General features: G+C 38.9%; 3 protein-coding genes across 3 annotated transcripts in view; 2 read left to right on the forward strand and 1 right to left on the reverse strand.

Moving 5' to 3' along the window:
* LOC137997709 (nose resistant to fluoxetine protein 6-like) overlaps positions 1-17,305 on the forward strand; it is a 35,287-nt gene extending 17,982 nt beyond the window's left edge. The window contains exons 4-11 of the mRNA XM_068843918.1: positions 6,060-6,152; positions 9,313-9,481; positions 10,390-10,469; positions 11,165-11,281; positions 12,115-12,268; positions 14,589-14,799; positions 15,033-15,175; positions 16,919-17,305. Of these exons, the coding sequence (XP_068700019.1) occupies positions 6,060-6,152; positions 9,313-9,481; positions 10,390-10,469; positions 11,165-11,281; positions 12,115-12,268; positions 14,589-14,799; positions 15,033-15,175; positions 16,919-17,038 (1,087 nt within the window). The 3' untranslated portion in view covers positions 17,039-17,305. The remainder of the gene's footprint in view (positions 1-6,059; positions 6,153-9,312; positions 9,482-10,389; positions 10,470-11,164; positions 11,282-12,114; positions 12,269-14,588; positions 14,800-15,032; positions 15,176-16,918) is intronic.
* On the forward strand, positions 90-2,937 carry LOC137997694 (uncharacterized). Its single transcript, XM_068843930.1, has 6 exons — positions 90-1,069; positions 1,225-1,301; positions 1,652-1,777; positions 1,879-2,075; positions 2,403-2,471; positions 2,589-2,937. Exons 1-6 carry the CDS (start codon positions 298-300, stop codon positions 2,935-2,937), a joined length of 1,590 nt encoding a protein of 529 aa, XP_068700031.1. The 5' UTR covers positions 90-297.
* On the reverse strand, positions 2,953-5,200 carry LOC138001094 (P2X purinoceptor 7-like). Its single transcript, XM_068847786.1, has 3 exons — positions 5,165-5,200; positions 4,691-4,780; positions 2,953-4,336 (listed from the first exon to the last, which is right to left on the reverse strand). Exons 1-3 carry the CDS (start codon positions 5,198-5,200, stop codon positions 3,800-3,802), a joined length of 663 nt encoding a protein of 220 aa, XP_068703887.1. The 3' UTR covers positions 2,953-3,799.
* Positions 17,306-17,768: the final 463 nt, after the last annotated feature.

The following is a 17,768-nucleotide window of genomic DNA, read 5'->3' on the forward strand; positions in this document are numbered from 1 at the left end:
TCCATCATTGCTCCACTGTGTACAAGGTTGTTAATATTTAAACCTTGGATAATATTTTATCACTACAGGGAAGAGAATCACGAGGAAGCATTTGAACAAGATGGGGCGTTGGATGAGCTGGATGCTAGTATTCTGCATGAATCACTGGAACAGCACCCTGAACCATCATCACCTCAACAAGAGCCTGCAACCTCATCAGCTGAACAGCAACTTAGCACGTCTCCTGAGCAAAACCCTGTGACATCAGCTGGAAAACAGCCTGCAAGAGTGCAGGCAGACAAAACCAAGAGATCTGTTATGACCCAGACAGAGGAGATTAAAAAAGCTAAACCTTCTGTTCCAAAGTATGTACCAGCACATGGGCCTCATCAAATGTTTACCAGGAGACATGAGGAAGCTCTTTACCAAGTAGAACTTGGACTCATTAAGGGGACAAAAGTTCTCTGCTCCTTAGACCTGTTAGTGCAACAGCTGGGAGGGAATTGTAGGCATACGGGATGTATTTTTGAGACTGTGGTTGACTATACCTTGTGTGGCACCAGTGCCATGATCCGCTGGAAGTGTCCTGCTGGTCATATTGGGAGGTTTTGCACATCAGGGGAGGTGAACAATGTGTTGTCAAACAACCTTCAAGCTGCTGCAGCAGTTTTGTTATCTGGCAACAACTTTGCCAAAGTAGAAAGGTTTGCCAAATTTCTAGGACTTTCATTTATTTCTTCATCAACGTTCTTTAGAGTACAAAAGTTATACTGTATTCCAGCAATTGATGAATGGTGGCAATGGATGAGAGGCGAGCTTTTGGTGGAATTTCAAAATAAAGAATTGGTTGTTAGTGGAGATGGTCAGTGTGATTCACCAGGGTTCTCAGCAAAAAATCTCTGTTACTACCTAATGGAGATTGTGACAGAATATATTCTGGAGGTGGAAGTCCTTGACAAGCGTCATGTTGGCATGAAGTCAAGCACTATGGAAACAAAAGCTTTGAAAAATGCATTGGAAAGGCTGAAAGGTGTGGCAAATGTTGTGGAAGTATGCACAGATGCCTCCTCCTCAATAAAGAAACTCTTGGGTAATGCTATCAAAAACCAAATGGGACATAAATATTGTTATTTGATTTTCTGAATTACGTTAAAATGATTAAAACAACAGTTTATTCCACACAGTCTAGTGATTGTACACATGAGTCTTGTTCTTATTGCTGTCCTTATCATTTATAACTTGCAGCTGAAAACTTTAAAGATATCTTTCACTCACTTGACATCTGGCACAAGGCAAAAAGTATCAGGAAATGCATTCAGAAGGTATTTCCTGAACTAGACAAATTTAGTAATGTTTTTTTCATCTGTCCTCTTATTGATTATACATGTGACTTATTGCATCATCACATTTTGACAATAATTTGTTCTGAATGGCTATACTATTGAATTTGTCTAAGGAACTTTGTTTGACCGTTCCTAGTAGCCAGCAAAACTTTAGGTTTCATGAGAATAACAGTATGTTTATACCACAGGGTTCATAAGCTGCCTTTGTATACAGAGGTGAACTGCCAATTATTGTTATTTGTCCTCAGAAATGGGATTTTGAGTTGTGATTGAAAAGTCACGTGGAAAAAGCAGTTGGTCACTTTTTTGTATCAATACTTGTTTACTAGGTTGCCAACAACAAGGGTAATGAGAAGATAGCCAAATGGTCAGACCATATCATCAACCACTTTTGGTACTGTTGCTCAACTGCATCAAATAGTGACAGTCTAGTGAATGCTACTTCCATTTTGAAGGTATCTTCTATTGGACAGGGAAATTACCAGCATTAGTTGCTTGTTCATTAAGATTTTTGAATGTTTGTGCTATGATTGGCAATATTTTGTTATCCCTCCAGAATAAATGGATAGGTCTTCCTCACCATGTGTGTAATGACCATGAGTGGACAGGAGGACAATGTGACCATGGAGAAATGACTGAAGATGGTGGGCACCCCCCTTGGTTTGACCGCCGTGACAAGGATTTTGTAACCCTCCAGAAAATTATCCTGGAACCTATTCTCCTTGAGAGTTTCAAGTATTATGTAAAATTCAGGTACGCAATAAAAATGCATAATTGGCAAAAATTCATTACTGTCTAATCCCTTTAGTGGGAGATAATTGCTTGGTGTTATGTGCGTGTATCACTATGAAAAAATTAATATTAAAAGCTCGCTTAGGGCTTATTCACACGATAGTAGAGTAGGAACACGTTTTAAAAAGTGCTAGTTTGCCAAGGTGTAAAAACTATTCATTTCAACATGAACACAAACATGCGTGTTGAAAATGTAATGAATTATCATTGTGTACATTTCTATAACAAAATCAAACACACCATGTTCAGAAATCTTGGTTCACATATGGTTTTACCTTTTGCTTTCAGACACACAGGTTCCCTTGAATGCGCAAAAAGCATGTCACTTGGGTACACTCTGAAGAGATGCTCATACAAGTAAATTGCTTTATTTCATTATGATCTTGAAAAAAGGTCTAATAAAATTTAATGAAGGGTTACTTGCAATTTTTTGCCAAACTGTACATTGTTTTCTGTCTGTTTTGTTCTTTGTAGTTACCAAGTGTACAAAGGGAGAAGGCAACTTGCAGCTGTGGATTGGAATTACCACATCAACCGACCAATATCCCTTAAAGACAGTGGTGAAGCACAGCACACGCGAAAATATAATCAGCGAACTAAAGAATGGAACACCAGAGTAGTGAAAGTCTCCAATGACTTTGCTTATATTCCCATCCTAATGGCCAAGATATTTAAACAAAGAATTGATGACCGCAACCCAGTAGATCGACATGTTTCATTGTCTGAGGATGATCCTGCGAGAATTGCACCAACTATTGCCCAAGTGCCACCTGTGTCCTCAAAGGAATTGTTTATCAAACACAAATCTAGGTTTACAAAATAAAACTGAAAACAACCAAGAAGTGATCAACTGACTTCTCTAGCTTGTATGTTTTATCTGCCCATTCCAGACAACGTGGTGTTACTCTATGGAGCGGTTTCTTGCAAATGTTGTCTTATGCATTTGTAAATTGTACACATAACTTATGAAAACACAAAAGGAAAATTCCCTTGGGAACATCACATGGTCTGAAATGGGGAAACAAAACATGCAAGCTAAAAAGGTCTATTTTCTTTCAACAAAGGTGTCATTTATACCGGTGTCAATATTCATGACAGTACAATGCTTGCAAATGTATACTTGAAGAAAAACCCAATTTCTACTACGATTATCACTTGTGTGTGACGCGATCGAGGTCTGGAGACAGTTTTATCAACCAAGTTACCATGTTGTCTAGGGCAACTCGCTTGTTTTCAGTGATAACATTTAGGCCCTTGACAAGCTTGTTGAATAATATATTTGTAGGCTTTATTGCTCATGGCACCAAAGCCCATCATGAATGCAAGCAAGTTGCCTTGACAACATGATGACTGTGAGCTTTGAAACTCTGTTCCTTTCTCGCTCAACTGAGAACAATAGAAAAGGACTTATTTTAAGATTCTCTTGTTTTAACATTTAGTCTGTGTTGCCCCCTTGTATCACTGAAAATGTTTTTTTTTTAATTTTTTTATTTCAAAGCAAGGTAAAAATAGTGCTTAGAATAGAGGATAAGAAAATATGGAATAAGTTGCTAAAGTGGCAGACCAGGTAATCAAGACAAGAAATGTTTCCCTTTTTTCAACAAGAAATTGACAAAATATTAAAAATTCTGTTGTCAGCAGAACAACTTCAACCAAGAGTAAAAGAATGACAAATTTGCAAAACATTATTCTGGTCTGAAACCCATGTATATACCAGTTGGGGAAGGATAATGTCTTCTCACACTCAACACCACACAAGCAGGGGCAACCTTTCGATTACCTTTTCCAAGGTAACCATACTTTTCCAAGATGAACTGACGGTAAGCAGCCTTGCGGAAAGAAGATGTACTGTTATCTTCACGATCATTTCTAATATCTGCTCTATTTCTAATGCACAGTTCAAGTACTTCGGGATCCAGACATAATTTCTGGAAACGCCTCGCTAATGTTACACACTTTCTTAATCCGCAACATTTGTTTTCAATTTCTTGAGGCATAGGTTGACAAAGCCTACATTTACACCAGTCTGGAATTGGTTCACTGTGAGGTGGTTGTGGATCTCCACTGCTTGCAGTGCCTTCACCATGATCATTGTCAGTGTCGTCTTCATCATCTTCCATGATAAGAAGACTATCCACATATTCCACGCTGCCCACCCCTCTACTTAGAGCCCGCACACAAAGTTGTCGCACTGTCTTTTCATCCAAAGTTGAGATGAATTCCTGAAATTTATAAATATTGTGTTAATATGATGAGTCTGAGAGAGAGGACAGGAGGATAATTAAATCTGTAACCAAGCATTACTGTCGAAATTATTTGACTCAAAACCTATGGCTATATGGCACTTATGTACATGTGCCTTGTAAGAATTCTGTGCACTAAAGTTTTGTGTCCACAACAATGTGGAGTGTAGACAAAGACAAAGAAATGGGAAATTTCGATGTGGAAAGCAAAACATTTGAAATAATTTCCCAGTTTAAAATCCAAATGTCAGCATCAAATTATAGTGCATGAAAACAAACTACGGTGTAACAAATAAATCTAAATAAATTGCGTAATAAAACCAAACTTCTTACCTTTACCCTGCGATTCTCCAAAACTCTCTCTTCCTCCTCTGTTGCTCTTTCAGGCGTCGGAGAAAGGGCTACAACAGGTCCTTCATTCTGCTACGAATAAAACATTGAGTCGATTTGTAAAGAAACGTAAGAGCATTACTGCTAGAATAGCACGTGCATGCATCGGACGTGTGACAAATGATCGACTCAGGCACTAAAAAGTGCTACAAGCTAGTCTTACCTCTTTGTTTTTACAGGACTTTTTCTTCGTGCCACAGGTACATAAATCAGTGCAGTGCACTTTTGCTGTTTTACAAGGGCAACCAGTCGTTTTCGCCGTAGATTTTCGACTACATGTGTTATTACAGCGGCATGGAGTTGCCTGCGAACGGAAGCAAGAAACTAAAATAAATAATTTGCACGCTTTTACTGATATCGAACACAAGATTGATATCCAATGCAACACATTATTCGAAAAAAAGTAGTTTCACTTACCGCATTTGACTCGCTTTCAACGGTAGCGCTGTCCATTTCCATAAATTCCAAAAACAGACACGTAAACTATCTTCGTGTAATCAACGCGAGGGAGAAAAATGGCGGATTTGCGTAATCGGTTAGTATGCAAATTAGTATTAACGTAGGCCCTAGTGCGCCTGTGCCCCAGCTGACATAGTCCCTTTAAAAATGTTGGCACATTTTAACTAACCGACGCTATTGCCGCGGGCTATTGTTTTTCTGCCTGCTTCTTAGCCGGACCATTACTTAAAGGGAAATTATGGCTGCGGTCAAGTTTTGTTCATTGGCTTCATCAGGCGTCGAAAATACAACATACTCTTCACATAGCAAAGTGGAGGCACGGTGCTGTTGTGGTTGGCGCGCCAGACCTCCACCCTTAGGGTCGCTGGTTCGCGTTCTAACTAGTTCTACCGCTGTATTGTCGCCTTACACAAGGAACTCCAAGTTGCGCCACGCTGTATCTCCTCACTACTCTGTAAGGATGGGTACTAGGGACATATTGGGAGCAACCTTGGAATTGGCTAGCATCTATCCACAGGGAAGTATGAATACTCCCAGTCGCGTCATGCCACAGAAACCGCGGTAAGCTTCGGCCGTGTTAACCCAAGCGGCTCGTAGGAACAAACAATTTAACAACCTTAACCCAAATTTGCTCTCTCTGCTGTTTAGGTATAGTCGAGACATAAAGAGAGAATACTGGTAGGTTGGAATAACCAGCCTTTAGACTGGCGGAATCAGACCGCCAACATATCCACCAAAAGAGACTGGAGACTTTTTAAAATTAAATTGGAAATCTCTATTTGTGCGACATTTCGACAAATTAAGTCGTGTCATTAACACGATATATTTTTTGATTTACATCTTTTTCCTTTAGCGGTTTGCTTGTGGCATACCTTTCCTTCCGTCGTTTGGAAAAGAATGATGGGAAACTTCCGTTGTTCAAGTTCTACTTTCATCGATTTTGGAGGTATTAAACGTGTTTACGATGCATTGTTACATTCATTCTTGTGAGAGATTGCACGTAGTATAAGAGGACAAACATCGCATCGCCCACAATGCTATGACCTATCCGGGACTTAAAGGTAATTTACCTAATAGGGGACCTTGTGTCCTATTGTAATATTACCTGCCTTTGGGCGAATTCGTTAAATAAATAAAAATAAATAAATAAAACTTGAATCTACCAATGAGATCAGACCGTCAAACAAAAAAGGAAATTGTCCAAAATGCAGCTACCATCGCTCACGTTTGGCGCTTTTTTCGGCTGTTTTTTGACGCTTTACAAAAGTTAGCAAATGGGTTTGTATATGAGACCGTAAAGAAGGAAATGAGGCCTTTTTCAGCTTTTCAGGAGCTTTGGAACCACTTGGAAATCTTACTTGAAAGTGACCTATTTTGCATTTTTAGTATGGGGGAATATATTCATAGCCATATTTTTCCTTGAAATAACGCTCTTTCAAACACTTAGCATATGGCTTTCTTTTCTTGTCATTTAAAGAAGTTCCCTAACAATTTTTAGAGGAAAAGAATGAGCTGAAGTACTTGGAAAACTAAACTTTATATCTGTCCTCCTGACTCTTCGGCCTTCAGACTGCTTGGTCACTTGCATAACAAAAGAATCGGTGGTCTTTGAATTTCCCGCGAGGACGGTAATATCTTCAAACTCCTTTGACAATAGCACTTCCGCCATGTCAACTTTCTTTGTAAGAAGCGCAAGTGTATAACAGAAAACAAAAATCTGTAACATTTACGGCATGTTTCGAAGATTGAAGGTAACTCAAGCCACTTGAAGGCGATAAGATCTTCATTCAAATGTTCGCTTGGTTCTCGCTTAACCTATAAATGCCGCTTTGACCTATTCTTGAATTGCAAAAAAGTGTCTTTTAAGAAGATAACATTTTTTTTTAAATTTATAAGACATGTTTCGATGTTACGAACATCATCGTCAGTTACAGAATATTTGGAAAGAACCGTTAGGACTATATAACAACAAGGTGAAACATGCATAATTAATTATGATTAAGTGAAAAAATTTATAACATATTTGAGTGAGTTGCAAAGTGTTGGAAAGAGTATAAAGCCTAAAACGCAACTGTCATATTAACGTGATGGACTTGTTGATTTAAATTTGGATCTTTGCAATTTATAGGCATAGCTTCCTTAAGTTTGAGCTGTAATTTATTGGGGGCGGAATCAAGGATTTCGAAACAATCTGCAGAGCAAGATTAACGGCAACGTTCTGGGCTTTGTAAATGTTCGAAAATGTGTGAGGACTTGTCTGAAGAGAGCCGCCGACCGCCGACCAGTTGGCTCATTCGAGAGCCCACTGGACTTCCGTGTAGGAGGTCGCTGGTTCGAATCCCCGGCCGGACCAACACTCAGTGTCTTTAAGTAACTGAGGAGAAAGTGCTGCCTTTGTAACTACATCTGCAAATGGTTAGCCTTTCTAGTCTTCTCGGATAAGGACGAAAAGCTGGAGGTCCCGTCTCACAGCACGTGTTCCTTACCTCTGTGGGACGTTAAAGATCCCACACACCATTCGAATAGAGTAGGGGACAGTGTTCCTGGTGTTTTGGTGTGACCTTCCCAGCATGTGGCCGGCTTGGCAGGATCAATTATGTATAACAGCCAGAAGTCAGGCTACTTAGCCAAGTGCTGGAGCTTCACTCAAAACAAACTCAAACTCAAAACAGAGGTGTTCACGGACGCGTGTGGAAAAATAACGACCGGTTTCGCCGATATAGCAAGCATTACAGCAAGCACAAGTAAATTTGTTGATCGCATGTGAACGAAGTTCTCTAGGGACAGAATCCTTCACTGAGAAAAGCCTGACCTCTTAATTTGAGCGTGGTAAACACTAATTTGATGTCGACATCATTACAATAACGATTAACAAGGAGGCGTATTTTCCTTTGAGCTACAGTAGAAAAACGGCCTAAATAAGGTAACTTTATAGAAGTGTTGTTTACTCTGTGAAGTAATATTAGAGGAAGGAGGTGTTTGAGTGGAGCCATATCGGTCAGAGAGTATTCGCACTTGACACTTACGTTTTAGGCTTTACACTCTTTCAAATATGTTATCAATTTTTGTCGCTTAATCATAATTATATAGTCCTATGGTATTTGAGCTGTGAACAAAGCAAAACTCCAAGTCACTTTTCGGAGACGGAGTCGATCTTCCCAGCTATGTTCTTTTGCAGCAATTTAATTCTAAACTGGTATGCCTGCCGTTGATATAAGCGAGTGATTCTACGTTTGAAGCTTTGACCCTATCCCGAGATCTTTTTACTCTTGAACGTCTGTGGGAGAGATAGCTGGCTTTTTAAGGGCTTTTTTGGCCTTTTTTTGCGTTTCTTAGCAGATCGTTATGCTCTGTGAAGGAGTTGTTCTGTTTTTGCCTTAATTTGTTTCACTCGTTCTTCTGACTTCTTCAGCGTGTTTTGGTTTGTGGCCGCTGTCAGCCTCTATCTTCCTTGAACTTCTGGAGTTCGTTCTTTTCGGTGCTCTTTTGATCGATATTTGATGTTGATATCATCTTCGCAAAGAGAATCAGCGTTCCTTGCGCTTTGTGTAAATGGAGTTGGGATGCGATCGGGATTTACTATGTTTTGATCATGGCCATGTAGCTTTGATATATTCCTCAACCCTAAACAAAACAATAAACATTTCATTTATACAGCGCGAAGTTTCGAAGTAAAGCGGGAGTTACTCGAAGCATTCTAGCCATGTCACCTCTTTAAAAACTGTGCTTTGTTTTCAACCCTCTCAAGGAATCATCTCTGTACTTTGCCAGAATCGAAGCTCTTCGTTTTTCAATTTTGCTGGTGATCTTACGGTAAGAGACGCTCCGGGAATGTCGTCCTCTGTTTAGAGTGTACTTGAAGCCATTCGTAACAATCCAAACACTGCCTGTCCTCACTAACCTCGTTTTCAAGCAGCTCGGCCCTGGCCAACCGAGTGATTTGCGATATTTGCATTCCGTGTATGTCAGGTGGTTTCTTATCACCCAATCAAACTAAACCCCAAACCAGTAATTGGGCACGTTTCCAGGCTCCTGTTTCCTTTACATTTATTTGCTTTGAGTGCTAATTGACTTGTTTATTTATTTAGCTCCATGCTTTTTCCTAGGTTGACACCGAGTTACATGTTTGCGATTTTATTTTATTCCAATTTGTACGCATTTCTTGGTGAGGGTCCATATTGGTTTATCAGGCAAAATAGCACCTCGTGTGAAAAGTACTGGTGGACAAATTTGCTGTACATCAACAATTTTTATCCAACGCATTTGGGTCATGAGGTAAGGTATACGCTTGTCGTTTCTTTGTATCGGGACAGAAGACGTGTAAAAATTTTCTCTTTAGCAAAATATGATGGATACAAAGCGAGTCTTGCCTTTAAGAACGGTGCCTACTATTGTTATTTCGCATACGCTCTGTGCATCTCAAGATACTCGGGTTTCCTATTGGTGGTTCCTACCAATACAGTGATATTTTTGGGCGGTTTAAAACTATCCGGAGAAAGTAGATCTTAGTAAGTACTCTTTGTATCCAAAAAGAAAATTGGGGGTAACCGTGTGTATTTTTCAGAGGTAATTAAGGTTCAATTTGAGAAAGAACGCCATACATTGCTTTGTATTTTATAGCTTTTTGCAAATATTATTCATCAATTATCTTTGAAAAATGCGTGGTTACCCTCAATTGTCTTTTTGGATTTCGATAACACTTGTTAAGGCCTACAATTCCTCCATAATCATAAAATGGGGCAAAAATACCTTTTTCAGAATTAGTAGGCACCGTCCTCAAAATTAACCTGCACGTAGACCAATCTGTTAACTCTGTGAATGCTTCATAATTACTGGGTTGCCAGTATGGCAATCCCAGTCGGAAAATGGGTGAGATTTGTTTGTTTTCTCTTTTTTTTATTGGATTTGTTGTAAAGTAATTCCATTATTAGCCTGCGTAGCACGTATTTCTGTGAATTTTGGCTGTGCGAAAAATGGGGCTTGGTATTTTGCGCTGCCACAACATCGAAAATCTTTTTCCACCTCGGAAATTCTAGTCTTTTCTTTCTCCCAATGAACTGCTCTTTAGTAATCTCTTACCCCAGGTAGGATTAAGTGTTTGCACCTCATAACATTTAAATTGCCATCGCGTACAGAGTGTAATGTGCTCTGATGATAATGTAAGTTATGATGTCATTTTTCAGTGTATTGGCTGGTCGTGGTATCTCGCTAACGACATGCAGTTTTATATCATCAGTCCTTTGGTCATATTTCTGGTCTATAGGTAGGTGTTACCAAGCAACAACTGCTAACATGCGGCAATGAAGTGAACCGAAAATCATTGCTCGTACCAAGGCAATTTGAGCGATCATTGCCAAAAAAGCCATGACATTTTTGGACTTCAATGAAATTCGAATTCAGAAATTCTAAGATATCTGTGCGATGCTCTAGCAACTGCATCTTCTGAGGTCTGCATGGTCAGTTTAGTGGGTTTGTGTGAGAATTTAACAAAATGGAAGATATACCAGTTGTAAATTAGAGACAAAATTAACAAATGTTCCCTTTACTTCACTTGCCTTTTATTGACTTGCTTCGTCTCTAAGGTTTCAACAACTTGATAAGGGCGAAACATGAATCTCGCCGTTGAGGGCTTGAGCCCAGGTTATCATGGTTGCAGAGACCCTTTCCACAACTACCTCCCCCAATATTTCCAGGACTACCAACCACAAGAGTCCTTTCTCTGTAGAGATCTATACCCTGGGAAAAAGGGATCGAACAAACTAGCCTTCAATTGCTATTTCAAGCGACACTTGGCAGGATAGTCATTAGAAATGTAAGCTGTTATTGCTGGAAAGGAGTTGCTGACCGTTCTGTTGTTGGTGCTGTGATCGACTTGTTTGAAATTTTTGTTCCTCTTTTCAAAGTTCGACTTGTAATCAAATTCACTTTGCCTGTGAACTGTTCTTTTTTCTTTTTTAGATTCAAGTGGAAAGGAGTGTTTGCCAGTGTGGGTGGACTTCTCGGAATTTCTTTTGTTGTCACTGGAGTGATAATTGATTATCATGACCTGAAAGTAGTACTATTCGGCATGGGCCAGTAAGTGTTCCATGATTCTTTTTTTTTCTTTGTTTGTTTCTTTTTTTTGTTTTTCTTAACAACATCAGCTGCGAATAGATAGATTAGACCATTTAAAGACACAGTGTTCCAAGTCAATGAAGCAAATTAAAGCAAATTGCACCCGGCAGTCGTGGCAGCGGTGATGCATTTCACAAACTGTTTTCTTCTTTGCTGGGAGTCAAAGGATTTTTGCGTGAGTTGGTGTAGAAACTAATTCCCTTTTCTTTGCGTAACCTCCAAAAGGGTCTTGGCATGTTGGTCATACCCGAAATTCGCATTTTATTTTTTCTAAAGAGCAAAAAAAGAAGTGTTAATCAAATTATTGATTTAGTCAGAGTCAAAGCAAATCCTCTGTTTTTATAAAAGGTAAGCAATCTGTTTACTTCTACAGATATTTTACTTTGTTTTTACTACGCTAGTTTCAAATTGTGAGAGCAAACGAACTTAGTTGTTTGCCCTTTTCTTTGCTTTTAACAATTACAGGAATTCATTCCTTTACTTTGACATCTTTTTCCACGATTGAAAACTAGCAAATTAATAACAACGTTGTGACAACAAAGTCAAATGAAGTAAAATCATATTCATTAAAAGGGTTTAGTGTTTTGAGGAAAGAATACCCAAAGAAAAGCCACTAGCAGTCAGTCAGAGAATTCCGGAAATACTGATTGCTCTGTGAGTGGTTAGTTTTCCCAACCCTGCACGATCCCGGCTGCTTGTTTCTCAGGAAATGGCAGGTTTTTTTTTTTTTTAGGGATCCTAATAAAAACCAAACAATGATGATGAAAACAATTTCTCTAGTTTTTTTTTTTTAGGGATCCTAATAAAAAACCAAACAATGATGATGAAAACAATTTCTCTAACCTGTTGTATATCAAGCCATATTGTCGCATCTCACCTTATCTTGTGGGAATGGTCCTTGGATATCTGATCCACGTTGAAAAATCAGCACCTCGTCTAAGCCCATTGGTAAGTAGTAGAGAAGGACCTATTCGCGATCGCTTTTAAAGATTTTTCCGACAGCTGTTTGCCTTTTGTAAGGGACTGTCACGTTATTTAGAGTGTTTAGGGGAAGTCTTTAGTTAATCATGTGTTTAAAACTTGAAAATGGTAATGTGGAATTCCTTTACTGATAAATTTATCGTTACATCACAACCAAGATGATTCTGAAAAAAAAAGCTGTCTTTATCCAAGCGATTTGCCATTAACGTGAAAAATGTCGGGTCAATTTTTTCCAAGACTACCCAAATGCATTCCGTTTAAATCTTGTCCATTTGTGTCCATCTATGCATTTCTTTCCTTTTGCTGTATTTCTTTTATGTTGTTCAAGAGTTTTAAGTGGTTATTGCACTGTTTCATTGTACTTTTTGGGCATTTTGGGTGTCATGAAATTACATCATTGTGCATGACATATCCCCTTTAACCCTTTCAGCCCCGTGGGGTTCCCCATTGACGAGTAAAATCGTCTGGCGTTAAACAGAGTAAAATCTATAAGTGGCACTATTAGGAGTGAAAGGGTTAAAGTCCCGAAAAATCTGAGTCAGCAAAACAGTAGATAGATTTATAGTAGCATCTCCTGTCCGGGAAGCGACAGCCTCCTTTTGCTTGTCATGAAAGCGTAAGAATTCTGTCATTCTAACATTTATGTCTCGCTCCTTTGAGAAGTTGCTCAATACCTGGATCGAACAGTCAAGAAATACGAAAATTTGAAAACAAATTTTATCCATTTTTGGCAAAGGGCATTTTGCCGTATGCTAAATTTCTTAAGTGACACAGGGGTTACCCCAAGGAAAGCTTTGGAAAACTATACGTCCCATTGGGGCGTATTAAAATATGCGGGATCTGCTTGCAATGAGAACTAGCCACTATGTTATCACCTAACTAAGACCTTGTCCAAGAAATATTGCAGCGAACGTAAAGCGTGTTACAGTCATTTCTAGGATGATGCGAGTTAAAGACAATTACGTTCGAGGAAAAGTAGAACCAAAAGATTTGAGCCTACCGTGTCCTTGCGACACGGTGACGCACTATTAAAAAGGGATCGCCTCACGCTCTGATTATCCAAGATCGGGATAAACAAACAGCAACAAAGGGATGAAACCCTAAAAGATATTCTAGTCCAACTCAAGAAAAATGAACGGGGGATTTAAAAAAAAATGAACGACAGATAGCATGTTAAGGACTCATTGCCATTAGGAACTTTTTTATTGCACAAATTATCACAAAGCTCTGTATGCGACCACAGTTGATTGTCAAGTCATCTACCATGTGCCTAATGCGCCACGCCTTTTACAGTGCGTCGTCTTTTTTAGTGAATTACTATTAATGATTTTCTGTTTCGCTCGTGGGAAGTAAAATAGTAGCAATTATGGATTTTTCCAACTGGAAACTGACTCCTTTTTGTGCATCTTAAAAGAGGAGAGGAGATGTTTTCAAGTTAAACGTTGACGAAAGCCGTTTCCAAAGGAACAAGAAAAATGCTAAAGAAGTTTTCAAGTTCACTTTATCTTTTGGAAAATTATCCTATTTAGTACTTATGGAATTATTCTCCAACACTCTGAAGATCTTTGAGATATTGTGGTGATCGGAAGTGACTTCGTTTCGCAAAGGAAGCGTTTGTCTGTTCGATCCTCTGCCGTTGGCATCAGTCATTGACAGACACAAACTTTCAGACATGATCGAAATAATACTTATCTCAGTGCCTACTCCATGAATGAGCAGCTCGGCTTCGTGTTACTCGTGTCTATTGGAGCATTACTAAACCACGAAACACCGAAAGGAAACACCAAAACATCATGTATGACCCCACCATACATTGAACACTAACTGACAAAGGTTGGATTTGAGATTAAATACCTAGGCCTAATTAGGCCTAAAACGTTTTCTCCTAATCTCAAACTTGAATCTGAATCTTAATCTTAATCTCAATGAATTAAGAGCATCAACATTTTAGGCCAAATTAGGCCTAAAGGGACATATAATCTCAAGATCCAACCTTTGTTGATTAGTATTCAATGTATGGTGGTATCATATATGGTGTTTCGTTGCGCTGTTTCTTATTTTTAATTAGTTCAGTAATGTCCCGTTTAGTGCCACCGAACACACTCTAGTGGCTGTATACTGTCACACCGAGTTTCATTGGTTGTGCCTTCTGATATGACTACATAATGCATAAAAAAGCATGCCTTTAAGCTGTTATAAATGTTATTGAAAAAACACATTTCAGTTTTCTTTTACAAGTTGCGTCAGTGACGTCACCAAAGGGTATCTTTGATTACTTTGATTGCAGAGAAAAATACCGAGACAGATTGTTTGTCTGGTCGGTTGGTTTGTGGCAATTGGTCTCGGTGTGACTGTTGTGTATGGTATTTATCCTTCTACCAAGAAAGGAGGCACGCCATTCAATAAGGCTGAGAACATTACTTACGGCTCCTTTAGTCGCTTTACGTGGGGTCTGGCGCTTGCATGGGTCATTTACGCTTGCAACAAAGGATATGGAAGTAAGTAAAACTCGAAATCAATACGATAATTCTTCTCATGGTAAACTTTATTTTTTAAGTGACATGTTAATCCCTAAATATTGGAGAATTGTGTGAAAACTAAGGAATACTGAATGATCATCATATTAACACGTACATGCACCATTCAAGCATGGACGCGGCGTAGACGTTTCATTAGAGATAAAATTGTCGTCCGGCGTCCAAGTCTGCCTCGTATAATGTTTGTGTTGCAGGTCTTGTAAACAAGTTCCTATCTGCGTCGTATTGGATTCCACTGAGCCGTTTGACATACAGTGCGTATTTGCTGCATTTGATGGTTCTGGGAGCTTGCTTCGGGTCCTTTCAACACACGACAGAATACACCGACAAGATATTGGTAAGTTGAATACAGTAATACATACCATGTCTTTATGAGCAGTCCATCACTCTTTAATTCAGAATTCTTGGTGCTGAGTATACAGCAGATGTGACTGGACTTATGTTAGGTTGAGGAAATAATTATTCATAGATATGATAACCTCACGTCAGTTTGTTCAACACGATGAAAATAAGGAAACACAAATCGACGGGATTTTAGAATACAGTAAAACCCCGCGAGTGAGATCTTTTTTTTAGGAACCTGATACCCTAAAATTGTCAGGAAGACCCCCTCGAAACAAGAACCTGTTGTCCCTAAAATTTGAAACAGGTTCTTATTTTCTAAAATCTACAAAATGTACGCACTTTGGCAAATAAGATCAATTGACATTTAAAGTTCTCTACAAACGTTCGTTTCTTAAGATGAGCATTTGTTTACGCAAGCGCTGATGATTTGTTATTAACAGCATATACTTTCATTTGTACACATTTGCAACATTCAGTAATTGTTGCCAAAGGCACAACATTTTAATCTGCTCTGTTTAAATTGTGAACTGGAATTTTAACAGTAAAAGCATTTGTTGATGTTCTGAGGATTCTTGTGATCTTTTGATTTTACTTATGGTCATTTTTTGTGTGATTTTCTCCAATAAGAACCTATTTAAGGACGATGCCTACTATTGTTATTGTACATATGTTCTGCGCATCTCGAGATACTCGGGTTTCCTATCGGTGATACTTACCAATACCGTTTAAAACTATCTGGAGAAAGTAGATCTTGGTAAGTACTCTTGGTATCCAAAAAGAAAATTGGGGGTAACCATGCATATTTGAGGGATAATTAAGCTTCAATTCGCGAAAGAACGCCATACATTGCCTTGTATTTTAATGCTTTTTACAAATATTATTCATCAATTATCTTTGAAAAATGCGTGCTTACCCCCAATTTTCTTTTTGGATTTCAATAACACTTGTTAAGATCTACATTTCCTGCATAATCTTTAATAAATTAGTAGGCACCGTCCTTAACAACCTAAATAGCCTAAATTTCTGTTAATTGCCATTTATGGAAGAACCTGTTTGGGCTAAATTTTAAAATGGAAGGTTTTTACTCGCGGGGTTTTACTGTATATGAAATTTCACAGATGTGAAGTGCGGAATAAACATGAAATGAAAGTTGAAACGATCAAACCTAAAAAATCCAGGATTGGACGGGATTCAAAGTCCGTGTTACCAAGCAATTGCGCTTTGCGCGCATGCACTGCTCTGCCAACTGAGCGATCAAGCGATGTCATCGAAGCTGATCAATTGCGATTTGAAGTTCTATCGCGTCAGTGATGAATGAAACATATTTTTGAATATTTGAAATATCATATTTGTGAAGTGCGGGATGACGATGAAATGAAAGTTCGAAGGATCATCGCAGTCAGATAAACAACTTGAAAAACATCCAGACTTGAACGGAATTCGAACAAATGACTGCAGGCCGCACGACACGGTAAATTTTAAGTTTTTTAAGGTATATTAGTCACCCATGTCATGCATCATAGGGATGCCACGCACATATGTGGAGGTGTGCTCGGCACTCCAAATATTGGTACCGTGTCGCTATTTTGAGTGTCCCGTATCAATTTTGTGCGTGAAATGGGTTATGGTCTCGATGATCACTGAAACGTCGATTACCTTTTTTTGTTAGACCATCTCCCGAGATATTATTGATCTCTCGGCCATGAGGGTAAATGTTTGTGTTTCCTTTTTGCAGGCATTCTACTTCGTTTCCATAGTAGCGATGTCCTACGCTGTGGCGTTTGTGCTGGCTGTTTGTGTGGAGTTTCCTATGATGCAGTTGGAGAACGCGTTTTTCTTTAGAAATAAGAAGTAGGGCATGTAATGCCAATAATGTTGAAACGCATGCGCAGATCTTTACTTTAAACACTGGTAACCCATGACATCTCCCTTTATTGGTATCATGTAAAAAAGCGTAAACTGGCTTACCCGACCTGTAAACAACCTGAAGAAATGTCATCATTTGGTGGTTTCGGCTGACCCGACATCGCTATCAGCACCTTGTTTCATTCAACTCTCAGTTTGTCCACTGTTGCAGTTTTCCTCAAGTGATTTAACAAAAAGCCGAAGCCTGGTGGCCCAACAAGGACTTCTGGTTGATTTATTTTTTAATTGTTATTTTCTCAATTATTGTTATTTTTCATTTTTTATTTTTTTTATTATTTGTTTTTAAATAAAATACTAGTAAGCAGCACACAGCAGCAAATCTTGTCATCTTGTCAGTTTCATTTTCTCCGGCCGGTTTCGTCTGGACCACTAAAACTTCGTCAGGGAGTTTAATTGGACAAGATGGTACATGGAACTTGTTTTATAGCTAAGTTACAAAGTAAAAATCACGTTCCAACAAGGGTGTGAAGAGCGAAAGACACCCACAGAACACTAAGTGCATGATATGACCAAAAAGCGTCATGGTATAATGTAAAATTATCATTTGGGGCTCACGGATTATGGTTTTGGTCATCTTCCAGGATTCTGCGCCATACAGTAGAGTGCTTAAGACATTGCTTTTGAAGAATCGGATCTTTGTCATCTGGGTGATGTTCTTG

The sequence above is a fragment of the Montipora foliosa genome, chromosome 1 (assembly GCF_036669935.1).
Source record: "Montipora foliosa isolate CH-2021 chromosome 1, ASM3666993v2, whole genome shotgun sequence".
Lineage (NCBI taxonomy): Eukaryota > Metazoa > Cnidaria > Anthozoa > Scleractinia > Acroporidae > Montipora > Montipora foliosa.